The sequence below is a fragment of the Symphalangus syndactylus genome, chromosome 20 (genome assembly GCF_028878055.3).
Source record: "Symphalangus syndactylus isolate Jambi chromosome 20, NHGRI_mSymSyn1-v2.1_pri, whole genome shotgun sequence".
Taxonomy (NCBI): Eukaryota; Metazoa; Chordata; class Mammalia; order Primates; family Hylobatidae; genus Symphalangus; species Symphalangus syndactylus.
This window is the reverse complement of record NC_072442.2, coordinates 27441140-27461131: the sequence shown is the minus strand read 5'-3', so window position 1 is coordinate 27461131 and position 19992 is coordinate 27441140. Positions and strand designations below refer to the sequence as shown.

The 19992-nt window shown below is 36.9% G+C and overlaps 1 protein-coding gene across 4 annotated transcripts in view; it reads left to right on the top strand.

Annotated features, from left to right (window-relative positions):
* Positions 1-19992, top strand: part of NSRP1 (nuclear speckle splicing regulatory protein 1) — a 74899-nt gene that overhangs the window by 40846 nt on the left and 14061 nt on the right. For all 4 annotated transcript variants that reach the window (XM_055257485.2, XM_055257483.2, XM_055257482.2 and 1 more), the window contains one exon: positions 19547-19603. In XM_055257485.2, the coding sequence (XP_055113460.1) occupies positions 19547-19603 (57 nt within the window). The remainder of the gene's footprint in view (positions 1-19546; positions 19604-19992) is intronic.

The following is a 19992-nucleotide window of genomic DNA, read 5'->3' as shown; positions in this document are numbered from 1 at the left end:
ATCGCTTGAGCCTGGGAAGTCAAAGTTCCAGTGAGCCATGATCGTGCCACTAAACTCCAGCCTGGGCAACAGAGTGAGACCCTGTCTCAAAAAAAAAAAAAAAAAAAAAAAAAAGAAAGAAAGAAATGAATGCTTGGGACCAGAAGTGTTTCAGATTTCAGATTTGGGAATATTTGTATTATACTTAACAGCTGAACATTCCTAATCCGAAAATCCAAAATGCTTCTCTGAGCATACTGTTGACACTGGAAAAGTTTTCGATTTGGGATTGTTGGATTAGGGATATTCAACCTGTACTTCCTTTATTTTCAAAGAGGGCTTTTATGAGGCAGACCTGAGATTTTATGTGCTTAAAACATCTTTAGTTTTGATGATAGTTTTTCTGGATATATACTTTTTAGTTCAAAGTGCTTTCCATCAGCACTTTAAAGTTACTCCATCTGGGTAATGTTAATTAAGATTTACTACCTTTTTTTTTTTCTTTTTTGTGAGTGTGAAGTAGATGTATATATTTATGGAATATGTGAGATATTTTGATACAGGCATGTGGTGCATAATATGGATTACTTGTTCTTAAATCCCAAGTTGCTGATGAGGTATTTGATGACATTCTGATTGTACTCCTTTATAGGTGACCTACTCTTCCTTGTTGGAAACTCAGAATTTTCTTTTTGTTTTTGATTTTCTTAAATTTCATTATCATGTATCTAGTTGTTGTATATGCAGGTGTGTGTGTTTTATTTATCCTCTGTCCTCTTTTGCATTCAAAACCTGTTCAATATGATATTTTTCTCCAATTCTGGAAAATTACCAGTTGTTCAAATATTTCTTTGAATCTGTTTAGTTTATATGTCTTCCTCTGGGTCTTCTGTTACATAAATATCTTTCATATCACTATACCTTTTTTTGTTTTGTTTTTAAGAGATGGGGTCTCACTATATTGCCCAGGCTGAAATGCAGTGGCTATTCACAGACATGATCATAGTGCACTATGCCTCAAACTGCTGGGCTCAAGTGATCCTCTCGCCTCAGCCTTCTGGCTCTAGCTAGGAGTACAGACATACATCATCATATGGCTTTTTTCTTTTTTTAAGCTTTTTACCCTTTCCATGTGTGTTCTAGGAGTTTCTTAGCCTAGTATTCTAACTTATTAAAACATTTTTTTCAGCTATATCCATTCATTCATTTACCCATCTCTTAATTTTATTTTATTTATTTTTATTTTTTTGAGATGGAGTCTCAGTCTGTCACCCAGGCTGGAGTGCAGTGGCACGATCTTGGCTCACTGCAACCTCCACCTCCCAGGTTCAAGCAGTTCTCGTGCCTCAGCCTCCCTAGTAGCTGGGATTACAGGCACCCACCACCAAACCCGGCTAATTTTTATACTTTTAGTAGAGACAGGATTTCACCATGTTGCCCAGGCTGGTCTCAAACTGCTAACCTCAAGCGATCTGCCCGCCTCGGCCTGCCAAAGTGCTGGGAGCCACCGCACCCGGCCCATCTCTTAATATTTTTATTTTGACTATATTTTCCATGTACATTATTTCAAATAGTTTCTGTTTACCTTGTCTATCAGGACACCTTGCAATAAATCCATCAGGAAGTTGCTGTTTATCAAGCACAGACCCTCATGGAAGTTCATTGAGCAAACAGATGAGGGCTGCCACCTCAACCTGGCTAGACTGCTGCTCTGATGTTACCTTCAGCACTAGGTTGGTGTTGCTTTTTTGCCTCAGAGGAGACTAAGGAGAGACAAGAACATTTCTGAAAAGCTCTCTTTCATCCTGCCCACCTCACCCCTGCCTCAAGTGGTGTGCCCTGTACTTTTCAACCCTGGGTTGCTACGCTACCCTACATCCATTTACACAAGTGAGCTTCTGCCTCCCCAGGGGTTTTTACAGTTTTATGTTTACTTCTCAAATCCAGCCTCCCTGACTTGTAGAACCACTTCAGAGGGAGGGAGCCTGACTTAAGAGGAATTGGAAGCTGAGTATAACTAATTTTTTATATATATTTGGCCTTTGAGTACATAAGATTTATTTCCACAAATTTACTAATTATATTTAAACTTTTACTAGTTGTTTTGTATTTAGTCATCACATGTTCTCTTATTAGTGGGAGAGGAACACAAGAGAGTCCCTGGGCAATGGAAGTAAACTGGTCTAGAAATGTGATAATTCAAAAAGTGGAGAATTCCGGTTTCAGTAAACAAATTTTGTTATTGATATATACTATTTGTACATATTTACAGGATACATGTGATGTTTTTACATGCATAGAATGTGTAATGACCAAGTCAAAGTATTTAGGCTATCTGTCATCACTAGCATTTATCATTTCTATGTGTTGAGAACATTTCAACTCCTCACTTGTAGCTATTTTGAAGTGTACAGTACATTGTTGTTAGCTATACCCTACTCTACTATTAGACATTAGAACTTACTTCTCTAACTGTATGTTCGTACCTATTAGTACCCGTTAACCAACCTCTCTTTATCTCTCCCCTCCCCCAAGTCCTTCCCAGCCTCTGTTCACTATCATTCTACTCTCTACCTCTATGAAATACTTTTTTTTAGTTCATACATATGAGTGAGTACATGAGATAGTTGTCTTTCTGTGTCTGGCTTATGTTACTTAAGATAATGACCTTCAGTTTCATCCATGTTGCTGTAAGTGACATGATTCCATTCTTTTTTTTTTTTTTTTTTTTTTTGAGGCGGGGATTCACTCTTGTTGCCCAGGCCGGAGTGCGATGATGCAATCTCGGCTCACCGCAACCTCCGCCTCCTGGGTTCAAGCGATTTTCCTGCCTCAGCCTCCCAAATACCTGCAATTACAGGTATGCACCACCGTGCCCAGCTAATTTTGTGTTTTTAGTAGAGACGGGGTTTCTCCTTGTTGATCAGGCTGGTCTCGAACTCCCGACCTCATGTGATCTGCCTGCCTCGGCCTCCCAAAGTGCTGAGATTACAGGTGTGAGCCACTGTGCCCGGCTGATTCCATTCTTTTTTATGGCCAAATAGTACTCCACTGTGTAAATATGCCACATTTTCTTTGTCAATTCATATGTGATGGAGACTTAGGTTGATTCCATATTTTGGCTGTTGTGAGTACTGCTACAGTAAACATGAAAGTGCATGTATCCTTTTGATATACTGATTTTCTTTCCTTTGAGTAAATACCCAGTAGTGATATTGCTGGATCTTATGGTAGTTCTGTGTTTAATTTTTTGAAAAATCTCCATACTGTTTTCCATAATGGCTATACTAAGTTACATTCCTACCTACAGTGTATGAGAGCTTCTTTTACTCTGCATCCTTGCCAGCATCTGTTAGTTTTTGTCTTTTTGATAATAGCTATTCTAACTGGGTAAGATGATATCATTGTGATTTTGATTTGCATTTCCCTGATAATTAGTGGTGTTGGGCATTTTTTTATATACCTGTTGGCTACTTATATGTATTTTGAGAAATCTCTATTGCCCACTTTTCTCCCCTTTTATTGATATATAATTTACATATTTATGGTGTACATGTGAGTGTTTGTTACATGCAAAGAATATGTAATGATCAAGTCAGGGTAATTGGGGTATCCATCACCTAGAATGTTTTATCATTTATGTATGTTGGTATCATTTCAAGCCCTCTCTTCTAATTACTTTGAAATGTACATATTATTATTGCTAAGTATAGTCACCTTAGTCTGCTATCAAACATTGGAACTTATTTCTTCTATATAACTGTGTTTGGGTACATAAGAAATAAGTTCCAGTGTTGGATAGCAGACTAGGGTGACTATACTTCTTATAGTCTTTGTCTCTCTCCCCTCTTTATCTCCTCTCTCCTCCTCCCCTTCCCAGTCTCTGTTATCTATTATTCTATACTCTGTGTCCATGAGATCAAGTTTTTTAGCTCTCACATATGAGTGAGGACATGCAGTATTTGTCTTTCTATGCCTGGCCTATTTCACTTAAAATAATGATCTCCATTTCTATCCATGTTGCTGCAAATGACATTATTTCATTATGGCCAAATAGTATTCTATTGTTTAACACACTTTATCCATTTATCTGTTGCTGGGCATTTAGGTTGATTCCATATCTTTGCTATTGTGAATAATACTGTGGTGAACATATGAGTGAGAGTGTCCTTTTGATACACTGATTTCTTCTTTGGATAGATACCCAATAGTGAGATTGCTGGGTCTTAATGGTAGTTCTAATTTTACTTTTTGAGAAATCTCCATACTGGTTTCTTTAGGGTTGTTGTACTAATTTACATTCCCACCAGCAGTGTATAAGAGTTCCCTTTTCTCACCAGCATCTGTTATTTCCTGTCTTTTTAATAATAGAGGTTCCAGCTGGGGTAAGATATCTTACTATGGTTTGGATTTGCATTTCACTGATGATTAGTGATTAGCATTTTTTCATATACCTGTTGGCCATTTGTATGTCTTTTGAGAAATGTTTATTTCATGTCCTTTGCCCACATTTAATGGCATTTTTTTTTTTTTTTTTTTTTTTGCTATTGAGTTGTTTGAGTTCCTTCTATATTCTGGATATTAGTCACTTGTCAGGTGAATATTTTGTAAATGTTTTCTCTCATTCATCAGGTTGTCTCTTCTGCTGAGGGTTTTCTTTGCTGTACGGAAGTGTTTTGGTTTAATACGGTCCCATTTATCTATCTTTGTTTCCTGTGCTTTTGGGATCTTGGCCATAAACTCTTTGCCTCAACCAATGTCCCTGGAGCATTTCTCCTATGTTTTCTTCTAGTAGTTTTATGGTTTGGGGCCTTATGTTAAATCTGTAATCCATTTTGTTTTGATTTTTTATATGGTGAGAGACAGGGGTCTAGTTTTATTCTTCTCCATGTGGATATTTAGTTCTCCCAGCAGCATTTATTGAAGAGGGTGTCCTTTACCCAGTATACATTCTTTGCACCTTTGTCGAAAATCAGTTGGATATAAATATGTGGATTTATTTCTGGATTCTCTATTCTGTTCCATTTTGGTCTATGTGTCTGTTTTTACATTAATACTATGCTAGTTTGGTTATGATAGCCTTGTGGTATATTTTGAAGTCAGGTAGTGTGATGCCTCCAGCTGTTCTTTTTGCTCAGGATTGCTTTGGTTATTCAGGCTCTTTGTAGTTTCATGCAAATTTTAGAATTGTTTGTTCTACTTCTGTGAAAAGTATTATTGGTATTTTGGTAGAGATTGCATTGAATCTGTAGATTGCTTTTGGTAGAATGGTCATTTTCACCATATTAATTCTTCCAATCCATGAACATGGGATGTCTGCATTTTTTTGTGTGCTCTTTAATTTGTTTCATCAATGTTTTATAGTTTTCCTTGTAGAGGTCTTTCACCTTGGTAAAATTTATTCCTAGGGTTTTGGGTTTTGTTTTTAGTTTTTGGAAATATGATTGCTTTCTTGATTTCTTTTTTCCTCTAGTTTGTTGCTAGTATATTGAAAGTTATACTAATTTTTCATGTTGATTTTGTGTCTTGCAGCTTTACTGAATTTGTTCATTAGTTTTAAGAGGTTTTTTTTGTGTGTGTGTGTGGAGTGTGGAGTCATTTGGTTTTTCTAAATATAAGATCATGTCATCTGCAGAGAGGGACAGTTTGACATCTTCTTTTCCAGTTTGGATGCTTTTAATTTCCCTCTCTTACCTGATTGCTTTGGCTAGGACTTCCAGTATTGTATTGAATAAGAGTGGTGAAAGTGGGCATCCTTGTCTAGTTCCAGTTCTTAGAGGAAAAGCTTTCAGCTTTTCTCTGTTCAGTATAATGTTAGCTATGGGTTTGTCATATATGGCCTTTATTATGTTGAGGTATGTTCTTTCTTTTTATTTTTATTTATTTATTTATTTTTTTGAGATGGAGTCTCGCTCTGTTGCCCAGGCTGGAATGCAGTGTCACAGCCTCAACTCACTGCAGCCTCTGCCCGCTGGGTTCAAGTGACTCTCCTGCCTCAGCCTCCCAAGTAGCTGGGACTACAGGCATGCGCCACCATGTCCAGCTAACGTTTTTTGTATTTTTAGTAGCGATGGCGTTTCACCACGTTGGCCAGGCTGCCCTCAGATTCCTGACCTCAAGTGATCTGCCCGCCTTGGCCTCCCAAAGTGCTGGGATTATATGTGTAAGCCATCGTGCCCGGCCAAGGTATGTTTTTTCTGTGCGTAGTTTGTTGAGCATTTTTATCATGAAGGGATGTTGAGTTTTATTGAATGCTTTTTCTGCCCCTATTGAGATGATCGTATGGTTTTTGTCTTTCATTATGTTGATGTGATATATCATATTTATTGATTTGCATATGGTAAATTATCTTTACAACTCAGGGATAAATCCCACTTGATTGTGGTATATTGTCCTTTTGATGTACTGTTGGATTTGGTTTGGTAGTATTTTGTTGAAGACTTTTGTATCTGTGTTCAACTATGGCCTGTAGTTTTTTTGTTTTGTTTTGTTTTGTTTTTTAATGTTGTGCCCTTGTCTGGTTTTGGTTTCAGGGCTTCACAGAATGAGTTAGGAAGAATTCCCTCCTCTTTTATTTTTTGGAATAGTTTGAGGAGAATTGGTATTCTTTGTAAGTTTGGTAGACTTTGGCAGTGAAGCCATCAGATTCTCAGCTTTTCTTTTTTAGGAGACTTTATTACTGATTCAATCTCATTACTCGTTATTTGTTCAAGTTTTCTGTTTCTTCCTGATTCAATCTTGGTAGGTTTTATGTGTCCAAGAATTTGTCCATGTCCTTTAGGTTTTCCAGTTTGTTGGTGTATAGTTGTTCATAGTAGTCTCTGATGATCTTTTGTATTTCTGTAGTATCACTTGTAATATCTCCTTTTTCATTTCTGCTTTTGTTTGAGTTCTTGGTTGGTCTAGAAACATAATTTTGTAAAATGGTTTTCTTGTTAAACACTTGAACCATCATTCTTGATCATCTGGTGTGTAGAAGACACTGTACTGGATACTACTGGTAATAAGTAGAAGGCTGAATAAGACAGATCTGTGCTCTCAAGGAGATTTATTATACATTATGAAAATGAATTTATAGATAATTCAAGTTAAAACTAAAATATCTTCACTTCTGAGAGAAGCTAAAATTTCAGAAGCTACTAAGGGGCTTTGTTAGGATTAGGGCCTTTTCTCATTGCATAACCAGGAATAAAAGACAGCCTTACTTTGAGAAGACCATAAACAGGTGAATGGATAAACAATTTGTGCCATATTTATACAGTGGAAACACTACTTAGCAAGAAAGAACAGACTTGATACATGATGTGAATTAATCTCAAGCTAATTATGCTGAAAGAAGTAGATAACTCCCCCATACAAAGTATATATGTTTCTGGGTTTTGGCTATTACAAGTAAACTGGCTATAAACATTTGTATACAATTCTTTATGTGTACATAGGCTTTCATTTCTCTTAGGTAAATACCTATGCATGGAATGGCTGGGTCGCTTAAGGTATCTGTTTAAATAGTCATTTTTCTAATTATTATAAATGTCACTTCTTTCTTATACTAGTTTTCTATATATGCTTGTGTTCATTTTTGGCTCTTGTCTGTGGATCTGCTTTGCACTGTATTAGCACTATTATATATACTGTTTTAATTTCTGTGGCTATATTATAAAGCCACATATTATTAGATATTATATCTAATGCATATTTTGGGAAAATTTTTACGCTGTTGCTTTCCTATGGAATTGTTTCAAATAAACACATTTTTAGTTTATTTGCATATTCCTCAAAACCTAAATGTTTGAATATTAAAGAAAAATGTGGAAAACAGAAAATTTTCCTTTTATGATGAGGTACAGTATTGTAAGACAATTAGATTATGAGAATCTTGTCCTGTGTATGGGATTTGAGTCATCAGTGGTGAACTGTTGAAATAAGACTTGTCAAAAATGATACATTCAGATCCTTTTGGATAGGAAGTATAATTTTTCTTTTGTTCATATTTAGAACCATTCTAAAAAAACAGCTATGGATGAAATGATCTCTCTAACATTTTCTCTGTCACATTTTTATGTTGTAAGAGTATGTCTTTGCTTGCCAGTATACCTTGCCAGGGTTGAGTAATACCATTTTTAAGATCTTTACCAACATGATAGGTGATAAAAGTTAACATTTTTATTTTCACCTCTAGTTATTGCTAAGATTGAACATTTTTAATATAGTTAAGAGTCATGTATATTTTCTCTTTTCTAAATTTTCTCTTCATAGCCTCTTTTTTTTTTAAATTTTGAGACGGAGTCTTGCTCTGTCACCCAGGCTGGAGCGCAGTGGTGCAATCTCAGCTCACTACAACCTCCATCTCCCAGGTTCAGGTGATTCTCCTGCCTCAGCCTCCCGAGTAGCTGGGACTACAGGCGCGTGCCACCATGCCCGGCTAATTTTTTTTTTTTTTATTTTTAGTAGAGATAGGGTTTCACCGTTTTAGCCAGGATGGTCTTGATCTCCCGACCTCGTGATCCACCCACCTCGGCCTCCCAAAGTGCTGGGATTACAGGCATGAGCCACTGCACCCAGCCAGCCATGTCTATTTTTTTCTGTTGTAGTGTTTGTCTTAGGTCTGAGCTTATATTATATAATGAAAATGTTAGGTACTCATCACAGCCCTTAAACTTTGTACTTACAAGAGTTGTGAGAATGTGGACAAATAAAGCCCCTAATAGAGATTGCTGAGTTGTAAGACTTTTAATAAATGATCTGTTGCTAAGTTTAAAAAAGAAAAAAAGAACAGGAAGTTCTCAGAGCACGACAGAAAATTTTAGCTGTGAGCCATTTGAAAGAAAGATTGGTTCTTGAACTGTTTTTGTTTAGCTAAGAGCCATTTTGGATAATTGGGTAGGTGCAACTTTTATTTAAGAAGGAATCTCATATGTCCCATTGTGCTTTATTAGTTATGGAATAATTATTTCTGCAAAAAGAAAAAATTCAGAACCCTTTACTAAATTTTTATATTAAAATAAATTTATGATTGAAGGAAGGTAATTTAATAATATAAATAATGGTCTAGTACCTATACTTTTTTCAATGTCATTAGACTATATTTTGTTTCCTGGTGAAGGAGTACCAATAATACAGACGTAATTCCTTTTTTTTTTTTTTTTGAGATGGAGTCTCACTCTGTCATCCAGACTGGAGTGCAGTGGCACGATCTCAGCTCACTGCAACCTCCACCTCCCAGGTTCAAGCGATTCTCCTGCCTCAGCCTCCTGAGTAGCTGGGATTACAGGCACATGCCACCATGCCTGGCTAATTTTTTTTTGTATTTTTAGTAGAAACGGGGCTTCACCAGGTTGGCCAGGCTGGTCTTGAACTCCTGAGCTCAAGTGATCTGGCTGCCTTGGCCTCCCAAAGCGCTGGGATTACAGGCATGTACCACCACATCCGGCTAATTTTTTGTTGTTGTTGTTGTATTTTTAGTAGAGACACGGTTTCACCATGTTAGCCAGCCTGGTCTCGAACTCCTGAGCTCAAGCAGTCCACCCTCCTCGGCCTCCCAAAGTGCTGGGATTACAGGCATGAGCCACTGTGCCTGGTCCTAATTCTTTTCTGATGGTTACTACTGCCCAGGAGGTAATCGATTTAAACTTGTATAGTGATGCAACAAAGGTACATAGTCATGTATTTTCTCTTCGATTTATCTGAGCTAACCGTAAAGATTTTTTATTTTTTTGTATGTCTCCCTTTTAGGTCATATCTGACTGCTATTCAAAATGAAGCAAATATGGCTGGGCGCAGTGGCTCACGCCTGTAATCCCAGCACTTTGGGAGGCCGAGGCGGGCGGATCACGAGGTCAGGAGATCGAGACCATCCTGGCTAACATGGTGAAACCCTGTCTCTACTAAAAATACAAAATATTAGCCGGTTGTGGTGGCGAGCACCTGTAGTCCCAGCTACTCAGGAGGCTGAGGCCGGAGAATGGCGTGAACCCAGGAGGCGGAGCTTGCAGTAAGCCGAGATAGTGCCACTGCATTGCAGCCTGGGCGACAGAGCAAGACTCAGTCTCAAAAAAAAAAAGAAGCAAATATTAGATTGATCAGATTGATTAAATAATTTTTATTCTCTACACAGAACAATGGAGGGAGAAAAAAACTAAGAAATCTAGTTGCAATGTTTTTCTTAATTCTACAGTTTATGGTGCCTATACTTTGACCACTTTCTTTTTTTTTTTTGAGATAGAGTCTCCCTCTGTCACCCAGGCTAGAGTGCAGTGGCGCGATCTCCGCTCACTGCAACCTCCACCTCCTGGGTGCAAGCAATTTTCCTGCCTCAGCCTCCCCGAGTAGCTGGGACTACAGGCACGCGCCACCATGCCCAACTAATTTTTTTTGTATTTTTAGTAGAGGCGAGGTTTCACCATGTTGGCAAGGCTGGTCTTGAACTCTTGACCTCAGGTGATCTGCCCTCCTCGACCTCCCAAACTGCTGGGATTACAGGCATGAGCCACCGCACCCGGCCAATGACCACATTTTTACCCCTTATAATGTGTATGTGTGTGTGCGTGCATATGCGTGTGTGCAAAGTATTGTTTTATGTTATTTGTGTTTGTAAAATAGACCAGCCACTTTCTTCCCTTTTTTGTGGGTTCCTTTCTTATTTGGAATTAAAGCTAACTGGAACCTACCAACTCTTAGACATAAATTTAAATGTTGACCAAATAAGGCTGCTTTCCTACTAGATTATAATCTTTTTGTAGCACCTAGCCTAAATGCTGTACACATATTAGGCTGTCAGCATGTTTACTGAATTAAGTTAAAACATTTGGAAGGAGCTACTACTTCAGGTTTTTGAAAAGGTATTTTCCTGAGATTTTGATAAAGAACCTATCTTGAAATATTAGTGTGTTTTTTGTACTTTTAGAACAGTTCTAATGTTTGCATTTGAACCTGTTTGTTTATAAGTTGATTTTTTTTTCCTTCGAGATAAAGTCCCTTGTAGGAAGTAAATTTTGTCTCCCTAAATTTAAAACTAACGATTTTATTAGAAGGCACCATTGGCTGAGCATGGGGCTTATGCCTATAATCCCAGCACTTTAGGAGGCAAAGACGGGAGGATTGCTTGAGCCCAGGGGTTTGAGACCAGCCTGGGCAACAAAGTAAGACCCTGTCTCTACATAAAAATAAAAAAATTAGCTGGATGTGGTGACACACATCTGTAGTCCCAGCTACTCCAGAAGCTGAGGCAGGAGGATTGCTTGAGCCCAGGAGGTCGAAGCTGCAGTGTGCTGTGATCATGTCACTGCACTCCAGCCTGGACAACAGAGCAAGACCCTGTCTCAAAAAAAAGAAAAAAGAAGCCAGTTTTAAGGAATATTCTCCTGTGTTACACTGCAAACTGGTCCTCAGGCATAGAATTAGAATAATTGTCTACCTACTAATTTTGAAATGAGTCAATGACTTTATTGTGTGGTTTGGTCACTCACATTCAGCCTTAATCTTTTTTTAAACAGCTGTTTTTCCCTAGGTAACTTGTAAGCTAAGATTTTTGTGGCAAGAACGAAATGTTTTTGCGATATTTATACTAAGCAAAACACAAAATATCCTTGAAAGTAATGCTGATAGAAAAGAGCCAGTCTCAAAACGGTATACTGCATGGTTCAATTTATTTAACATTCATCGAACACAAAGATAATGGTTGCCAGGGATTAGAGATGGAGGAGGAAGGATGAGTATGGCTTATAAAGGAGTAGTGCAAGAAGTATTGTGGTGACTAGTACAATTAAGTATCTTGATTGCGGTGATAGTTACTTGAAGCTCTATGTTATAAAATGGCATAGGACTATGCACATACATGCACAGATGTGTATGTGTAAAAATGGTGAAATCTGAATAAGCAGTGTGGGTGTACCAGAGTGAGTTCCCTGGTGTTGATATTGTACTCTATGCAACTTACTAACATTGGGAGAGGTTAGGTAAAGGGTACACAGTACTTAACTGTACATTTCTTTGAAGTTTAAAAATACGCTTTTTTAAACAAGCACTTCCCCTTCTCACCCTAAACCAGGACAATTATTAAAGACAAACATCTGTTCATTTGGTGTGTCCCTGGTATCTTGCCATTTGATTATAGCGCACAGCAGAGGATACCCTCAAAGGACGATACTCTCTCATCTACTCATGCTTTGGGGGCAGTGTATTTTTGTTCACGAATAGTTCCTACTAAAGCCACTATCAGTTCTAGAAAACCCATTTCTAGTTATGCTATAGCTCCCATGGCTAATTAAGGATTGAAATGTATGCATCCTACATTTTCCTGTTTATGGACATACTGAATATAAAACCTTAATCAACACAAAAGAAAACATATACAGCCTTTTAAATATTCAGCGAATAGATTTTTCTAATTCAGTGAATGGAAATATAATTATATTAATGTCATTTCAAATAAATACCAACCTTACATTTTATTAAGCACACTGATAAATATACTATAAAGAGGAATATTGTTTGCATGCTTTTCTGGTGAATAATTTTAACTATAATACTCCAAGAAAAAAAAAGTACAGCTACTGTGTTCTCATAACTTAGTTTTGATTTGTTTAAATATAAGCATTTCTTCAGCCATATATTTTTAACACAGGAACATAATAATAACAAAAATGGTAGCTAACCTTTGTGAGGTAGGTACTAATATATGGAGGAGGAAACTGAAACAGGAAGAAATTAACATACCTAGAATAACAAGCTAGCAAGAGAGAGAACAGTTGTAGACTGTTTCTGAGTCTACACTTGTGAACGTTATTTTGTAAGTTCTCCTTATGCTATACAGTATAGGAACTCTGAAGTTAGAGATTAATAATCTTTGCAGTTATTATATAAGTTTTGTTTTATTCACAGGGCACATATGAAATCTATTTTTTCTCTTGCTGAGTTCAATAAGATCAACCCTTCCCTGATTTATGGCAAGAGGATCTGCTTTTGTCATGTTTACCTTCTTGAATATCCTTTCTTTTTATGAAAACCAGACTAAATTAAAAGTTCTCTTAAAATTTGTGTTAGTATTTGAAAAAATTTTATACAAATTTATGGGATACTTGTGAGATTTTGTTACATGAATGTAATGCTTAGTGATCAAGTCGGCAATTAGTGTCTGTTACCCAAGTACAACACGTTTTTGTTAAGGATAGTCACCCTGGCCAGGCGCAGTGGCTCATGCCTATAATCCAAGCATTTTGGGAGGCTGAGGTAGGCAGATCACTTGAGGCCAGGAGTTCGAGACCAGCCTAGCCATCATGGCAGAACCCCATCTCTACTAAAAATACAAAAAAAATTAGCCACGTGTGGTGGTGCACACTTGTAATCCCAGCTACTCGGGAGGCTGAGGCAGGAGAATCGCTTGAACCCGAGAGGCAGAGGTTTCAGTGAGCTGAAATCACACCACTGCACTCCAACCTGGGCAGCAGAGCAAGACTCCATCTCAAACAAACAAAAAGGATAGTCACCTTACTCTTCTGTCAAACACTGAATATATTCCTTCTGTCTTACTGTATGTTTGTACCCTTTAACCAGCTTCTCTTCATCCTCCCCACTTCCCTCACTTACCCTTCCCAGTCTCTGTTATCTACCTTTTCACTCTACCTCCATGTGATCAAATTTTTTATTTTAGCTCCCACATGGAAGTGAGAACATACGATATTTATCTTTTTGTGTGTGGCTTATTTTACTTAAGATAATGACCTCCAGTTCCTTCCATGTTGCTGTAAATGACATGATTTCATTCTTTTTATGGCCAAATACTATTCTGTTGTGTATGTATACTGTATTAGTATTTTAAGGATACCACTAAAAACATAAAAAGCCTTGACCTTTAAAAACATAAGATCTGGCCGGGCGTGGTGGCTCACATCTGTAATCCCAGCACTTTGGGAGGCCAAGGCAGGTGGATCATGAGGTCAGGAGTTTGAGACCAGCCTGACCAACATGATGAAACCTTGTCTCTACTAAAAATACAAAAATTAGCTGGGCATGGTGGTACACGCCTGTAATCCCAGTTACTCAGGAGGCTGAGGCAGGAGAATCTCTTGAACCCGGGAGGCGGAGGTTGCAGTGAGCCGAGATGGCGCCACTGCACTCCAGCCTGGGCAACAGAGTGAGACTCTGTCTCAAAAAAAAAAAAAAAATAATAAGATCTTACTGATCTGCTTTTAATTGTAGTAGTTTGTTTTTTCTCACACATAAATATATGTATTTATTTTAAGATATTTGTTAAAAAGAAAAATATTTTCCCATTCATGATATGACTACAATGTATCTGAAGGAATCTGGTTTTTTTTTCTTCTTTTTTTTTTTGAGACAGAGTCTCACTGTCACCCAGGCTGGAGTGCAGTGGCGCCATCTCAGCTCACTTCAAGCTCTGCTTCCCGGGTTCACGCCATTCTCCTGCCTCAGCCTCCTGAGTAGCTGGGACTACAGGCGCCCGCCACCGCACCTGGCTAATATTTTGTATTTTTAGTAGAGACGAGGTTTCACCGTGGTCTCGATCTCCTGACCTCGTGATCTGCCCGCCTCAGCCTTCCAAAGTGCTGGGATTACAGATGTGAGCCACCGCGCCCGGCTAGGAATCTGTTTTTCATTGATATTGTGGAGTAGATGTAGAAACAATACTTAAAATATCAAATACTAAATAGACTCGTTTTTCCTTTAATGTTAATAACATTCTGTGTTTTCATTTTATGTGACTTTCCACTCTGATGGTCAATAGTATATGTAGAGTTATAATAATACTTATGTTACTCTAGTAGATGCAATCATACCTCAGCTTTATGTTTTCAGAGGAATCATCTCAGTTGGTGAATTTCCAATAATAGCAACATAGGACACCGCTCAATATTATAAAGTTTAAATCAGATTTATGCTATAGGCTATTTGTACCTTTCCATGCCTTTTAATTCTGTGTTGTCTTGAGGCATTTCAGTGTATATTCAGTACTGGTGTTTAAAGGAAAGTTATTAAAGTTTGGAATAAGAGTACCTGAATTGGAATCTTGCTTTGCCATTCACCAGCTGTTTGTCCTTAAATTCTCTCTGGTAATCTGTAGCCTTAACAATTAAAGGTGACTTCTGTATGTCATTTAGCTTACTTGGCATCCATTATTTCTGAAGTTGTTAGGATTATTGTAACTACTGTTGTTGTTACTATTTTTAGATTAATATATTTCCTTTCTAGATTTCCATTTAAAATATATTTAAAGAATCATAAAAATTAAACACAAGCAACATCCTTTTATATTCTGCACAGTTCTTAGGAGAATTATAGATTCAAAAAGACACAGAATAGGCCACAATACATGTGCCAATTTTTGTTCTCAGTCTTAAAATTACATAGTATAATTATTATGGTTATCTGAAAACAATCACGTTGTGCATATGTACCCTAAAACTTAAAGTATAATAATAATAAAAAAATAAAAATAAAATAAAAAGAAGTATCTGCTCTTTTATAAGAGGAAATTGTTTTTAATTGTAGTAGTTATTTTTCTGTCTGATCTGAATCTAGATGAGTTTTTTCATGTTATATAGAAGATCATTTTATATATTTTTATGTAGGGTTACTATTATAGAAAAAAGTAAAGGTTTTACTGCTACTCTTTTAAGCTTTTTGTATTTGTTTAACAGGTTTTTGGCATTTTAATCGTCATCCTTAGTAGTCATTGTTAAAGTACCTTTATTTAGAAAATTGAGAATCAAATGACCTTCAAAAGGAGATCATCAATCTTTGCTGACTTTTTCAGGTTACGTTCAGAGTTATCCACTGATGCTGTTGAATTCTAGGGATATAAGTTTATGAATAGAATTTGTAAAACTATTGCACTCCTTCCATTATGTTACCTTCCTGTGTAAGTAGTAACAGCTTGTTTTTTCAACGGTCATACTTCATTCTTCTAAACAGCTATAAACATAGAAACAAAATCTTTTGAGATGTCTCAAAATAGATATAGTTTACATTGGAAAGGCCTTTCCCAGTCTGCTTATTCTATACTTTATAAAAGTCTGAAAAGGTATAGCCTTGTGTTTTTCTTTCCCAAGTTTTCTTTTTAAAAGTTATTTTATTTCTCTGAGTATCTTCCATAACAACCAAGTTACATAGTTTGGATTGAAGCATCCAGTTTGAAAGGCAGCAGGTAAACTCTGACAGACTAAAGGAAGAGATAGGAAAAAATAATAAAAGCAAGTAAAAGAGGAAAACATCCAGCATTTGGAGATGTATTCTTCTCAGTCAGTCCTGAAGACATCATTAACTCAGTGGTCAAGAAAAATATTTTTCATTTATACTAATTAGAAATACAGACATGAAAATACATTGGAAATATTTACTATTACTTTCAGTTTTGGTATTTAAAATTGATATTCTAGTGAATGAAAGTTTCATATTACATGTAACAAATTTGGATTAAATTAGTAATACATGTAATACACAACTAGTATACTTAGCATAGCACCTAGCTCAATAATGTTAACAGCTATTACTGTTTTTGTTATCAACATCTTTCCCCCAGTTAGGGTCAGTTTACCATCATCTAAAATGTCTTTAGTTCTTTGCATACTTATTTAATTTATTAAATATGTATTATATGACCTTTGTGTATTAAATGGATTTGTCTGTGGTCATAGAGAACTATTTTGTTCTGGTTATTTTATTTTTTTTTTTGAGACGGAGTCTCACTCTGTCGCCCAGGCTGGAGTGCAGTGGCACAATCTCGGCTCACTGCAAGCTCCGCCTCCTGGGTTCACGCCATTCTCCTGCCTCAGCCTCTCCGAGTAGCTGGGACTACAGGTGCCCGCCACCACACCCAGCTAATTTTTTGTATTTTTAGTAGAGACGGGGTTTCACCGTGGTCTCGATCTCCTGACCTCGGGATCCGCCCACCTCGGCCTCCCAATATTCTGGTTATTACCATGAAAAAAAAAAGCACCAATTGCTGATACAATACAACTGAAGATAGCAAGTGTTAATAGGCTGGACTACTGTAATTCTAGAGCTGAGGGTTTTATGTACATATATATATTTAAAACTTACACATATGTTTTTATGTATATTTAAGACTTCGTTTTTTTTTTAAACAGCAGTTTTAGACTGACAGCAAAATTGAGACGGACAGAGATAACCCATGTAGCCCTTGCCCCCACAAATGAAAGAATTAAAAATTCATTAGTAGCTTTATTTTGGCTTTTTTAAAAAGATGTAATTCACATAGCATAAAATTCACCCTTTTATACAATTCAGTGTCAGTATATTTGCAAATCCTGATACTTGAAAAAAAATTATTGTGTATATTAAGGTATATAACAATTATGGGATGTAGATGGTAAAAAGTTTACTACAGTAAAGCAAATTAACATGTCCATTATCTTACATACTTTTTTTGTTTCTGTGGCAAGAGCAGCTACAATTTACTCGTTTAGCATGAATACCATATATAGCACAATTTTGTTACCTATTGCCCTCATGTGGTACATTAGATCTCTAGACTTGTTCATCTTGTTACATACCTACCTCTCCCCATTTCCTCTCACCCCACCCCTAGTAACCATTGTTTTTAAGTTATCTCTGTGAGAGATTCCACTTACAAGTGATGTCAGGTACTATTTTTCTTTTTGTATCTGGCTTACCATGTAGCATAGTGTCCTCCAGGCTCATTCATGTTGTGGCAAATGGCAGGATCTCCTTTTTAAAGGCTGAATAATACTCCATCATACGTATTTACCACAGTTTCTTTATCCATTCATTTGTCAATGAACACGTAGGTTGTTTCCATACCTGGCTATTGCAAATAATGCTGCAATAAACATGGGAGTGAAGCTACCTTTACTAGGTGGTGAGTTCATTTCCTTTGGCTATATGCCAAGAGGGATTGCTAGGCTGTATGGTAGTTCTATTTTTAATTTGTTTATAAACCTCCATACTGTTCTCAATGTTGACTGTACCAGCCTACATCTGCACCAGCAGTATATAAGAATTCCCTTTTCTGACACACATGCTAACCTTTATTATTTTTTGACTTTTTTATAATAGCCATTCTAACAGGTGTGAGGTGTTATCTCTTAGTGGTTCTGATTTACATTTCCCTGATGATTAAAGCCTGTACTTTTAAGGAAACATATTTTGCTTAAGTTTTTTTTTTCTTAGCTGTATGTAATCTTTACTTTTGCCCATGTGATGACTACTTCCTATCTTCCTCTTGCATTCTTTTACATTTTTATTCTCTTTGATTCTGGTCTAATGTCATATCTCTTTTGGAAAGGGATTCTTGATTCCTCATATACATTTAGTTGCCTTCTCTGCCCTAGGCTCCCACAGCCCTTTGTTTATTCCTTTATTATATTGCTTATCACATTTATATTGTAATTGTCTTTTTTTTTTTTTTCTTTTGAGACGGAGCCTGGTTCTGTTGCCCAGGCCGGAGTGCAGTGGCACAATTTAGGCTCACTGCGACATCTGCCTCCCGGGTGCAAGTGATTCTTGTGTCTCAGCCTTTCAAGTAGCTGGGATTACAAGTGTGCTCCAACACTCCCGGCTCATTTTTGTATTTTCAGTAGAGACGGGGTTTCACCATTTTGGCCAGGCTGGTCTCAAAACTCCTGGCCTTAAGTGATCCGCCCGCCTCAGCCTCCCAAAGTGCTGGGATTTACAGGCGTGAGCCACCATGCCTGGCCATATATTGTAATTATCTCTTTAATTGTCTTCCCTTTCAGACTTTATCTGAAACAAGATCTTGTTTTATCTTGCTTTTTCACTATCCGCAGGACCTAAACATGCTTTTCGGTACGTAGTTTTTGATTATTGCCACGAATAGTTACTGCTGTCCCTAAGCCTTAAACATAAACTGAGAGCTTGATACACTATATTGAGTGGTGAATATTAAAATAATTTGCTTTTTGTAAGCTGGGAATCATACCATTTTAGTGTTGGAAGGTACCTGAAATATTATCTAGACCAGTCTTTCCCCATTTCTCTCTCTCTCACACACACACACAGACACTCTGTCTCTCTCTCTTTCTCTCTCATATGTTCACATGAAGCAAATTGAAATCTGTAAAGGTTGAATGACAGTAGTGAATTTAGGACTAAAAATTCATGTTTCCTCAGTTTTTCCTGTACCATTCTATTTTCTCTGATACCTTATAATCTATTCTGAGGATTTACAATGCAAATTCATTTATTTCCTGAAGTTTAGGGAACAAACCCTGAAAATGTTAGTTTAATTCATATTATTGTCTTTTTACTTTTAACTATAAGGCACCATTGCCAACCAGAAAACAGGTTGAGCATCCCAAATCTGAAAATCGAAAATCCTAAATGTTCTAAAATCTAAAACTTTTTTGAGCACTAATGTGAAGCTCAAATGAAATGCTCATTGGAGCATCAGATATCAGATCTTCAGATTTGGGATGCTGAACCAGTAAGTATTTTAAAAATCTGAAATACAAAACACTTCTGGTCCCATGTATTTTAGATAGGGGACACTCGTACTGGAAAAGAAATTTTAAATTTGTTTAAAAAATGACAATATATTTATGTTTTACAGACCTCTGTGAGTGAAAGCCTTCAGAGAGAAGCTGCTAAGAAGCAGGCCATGAAACAGGTAAGGTAGAAGAGTGGGATAAGTGCATTCAGTAAAGCATTCTGGCTCATTTTTAAGCATCAGTTTTGGTATCTAGGTGCTGAGACTATAACAGAATAGATTTAAGGAAAAACACAATGAAGAATTAGCTCCTTATTGCTGTGCTATAGATGAAACCAGTTCTTCTTGTAGATGACTCATTAGTCTAATAATGGATTGTTTGGCCTATTGTTATTTACTATTAAATTCTTGCTAGTGAGCTTACTTGGGGGAAAAAAAAAACCTTTTCACAACCAAAATGGTTTCACAAACTTATAATTATTTGAAACTCATCTGCCAAGAAAGAATATCAGAGATAGATATAAATATATAGATATATAGATTTTTTTTTTTTTTTTTGAGATGGAGTC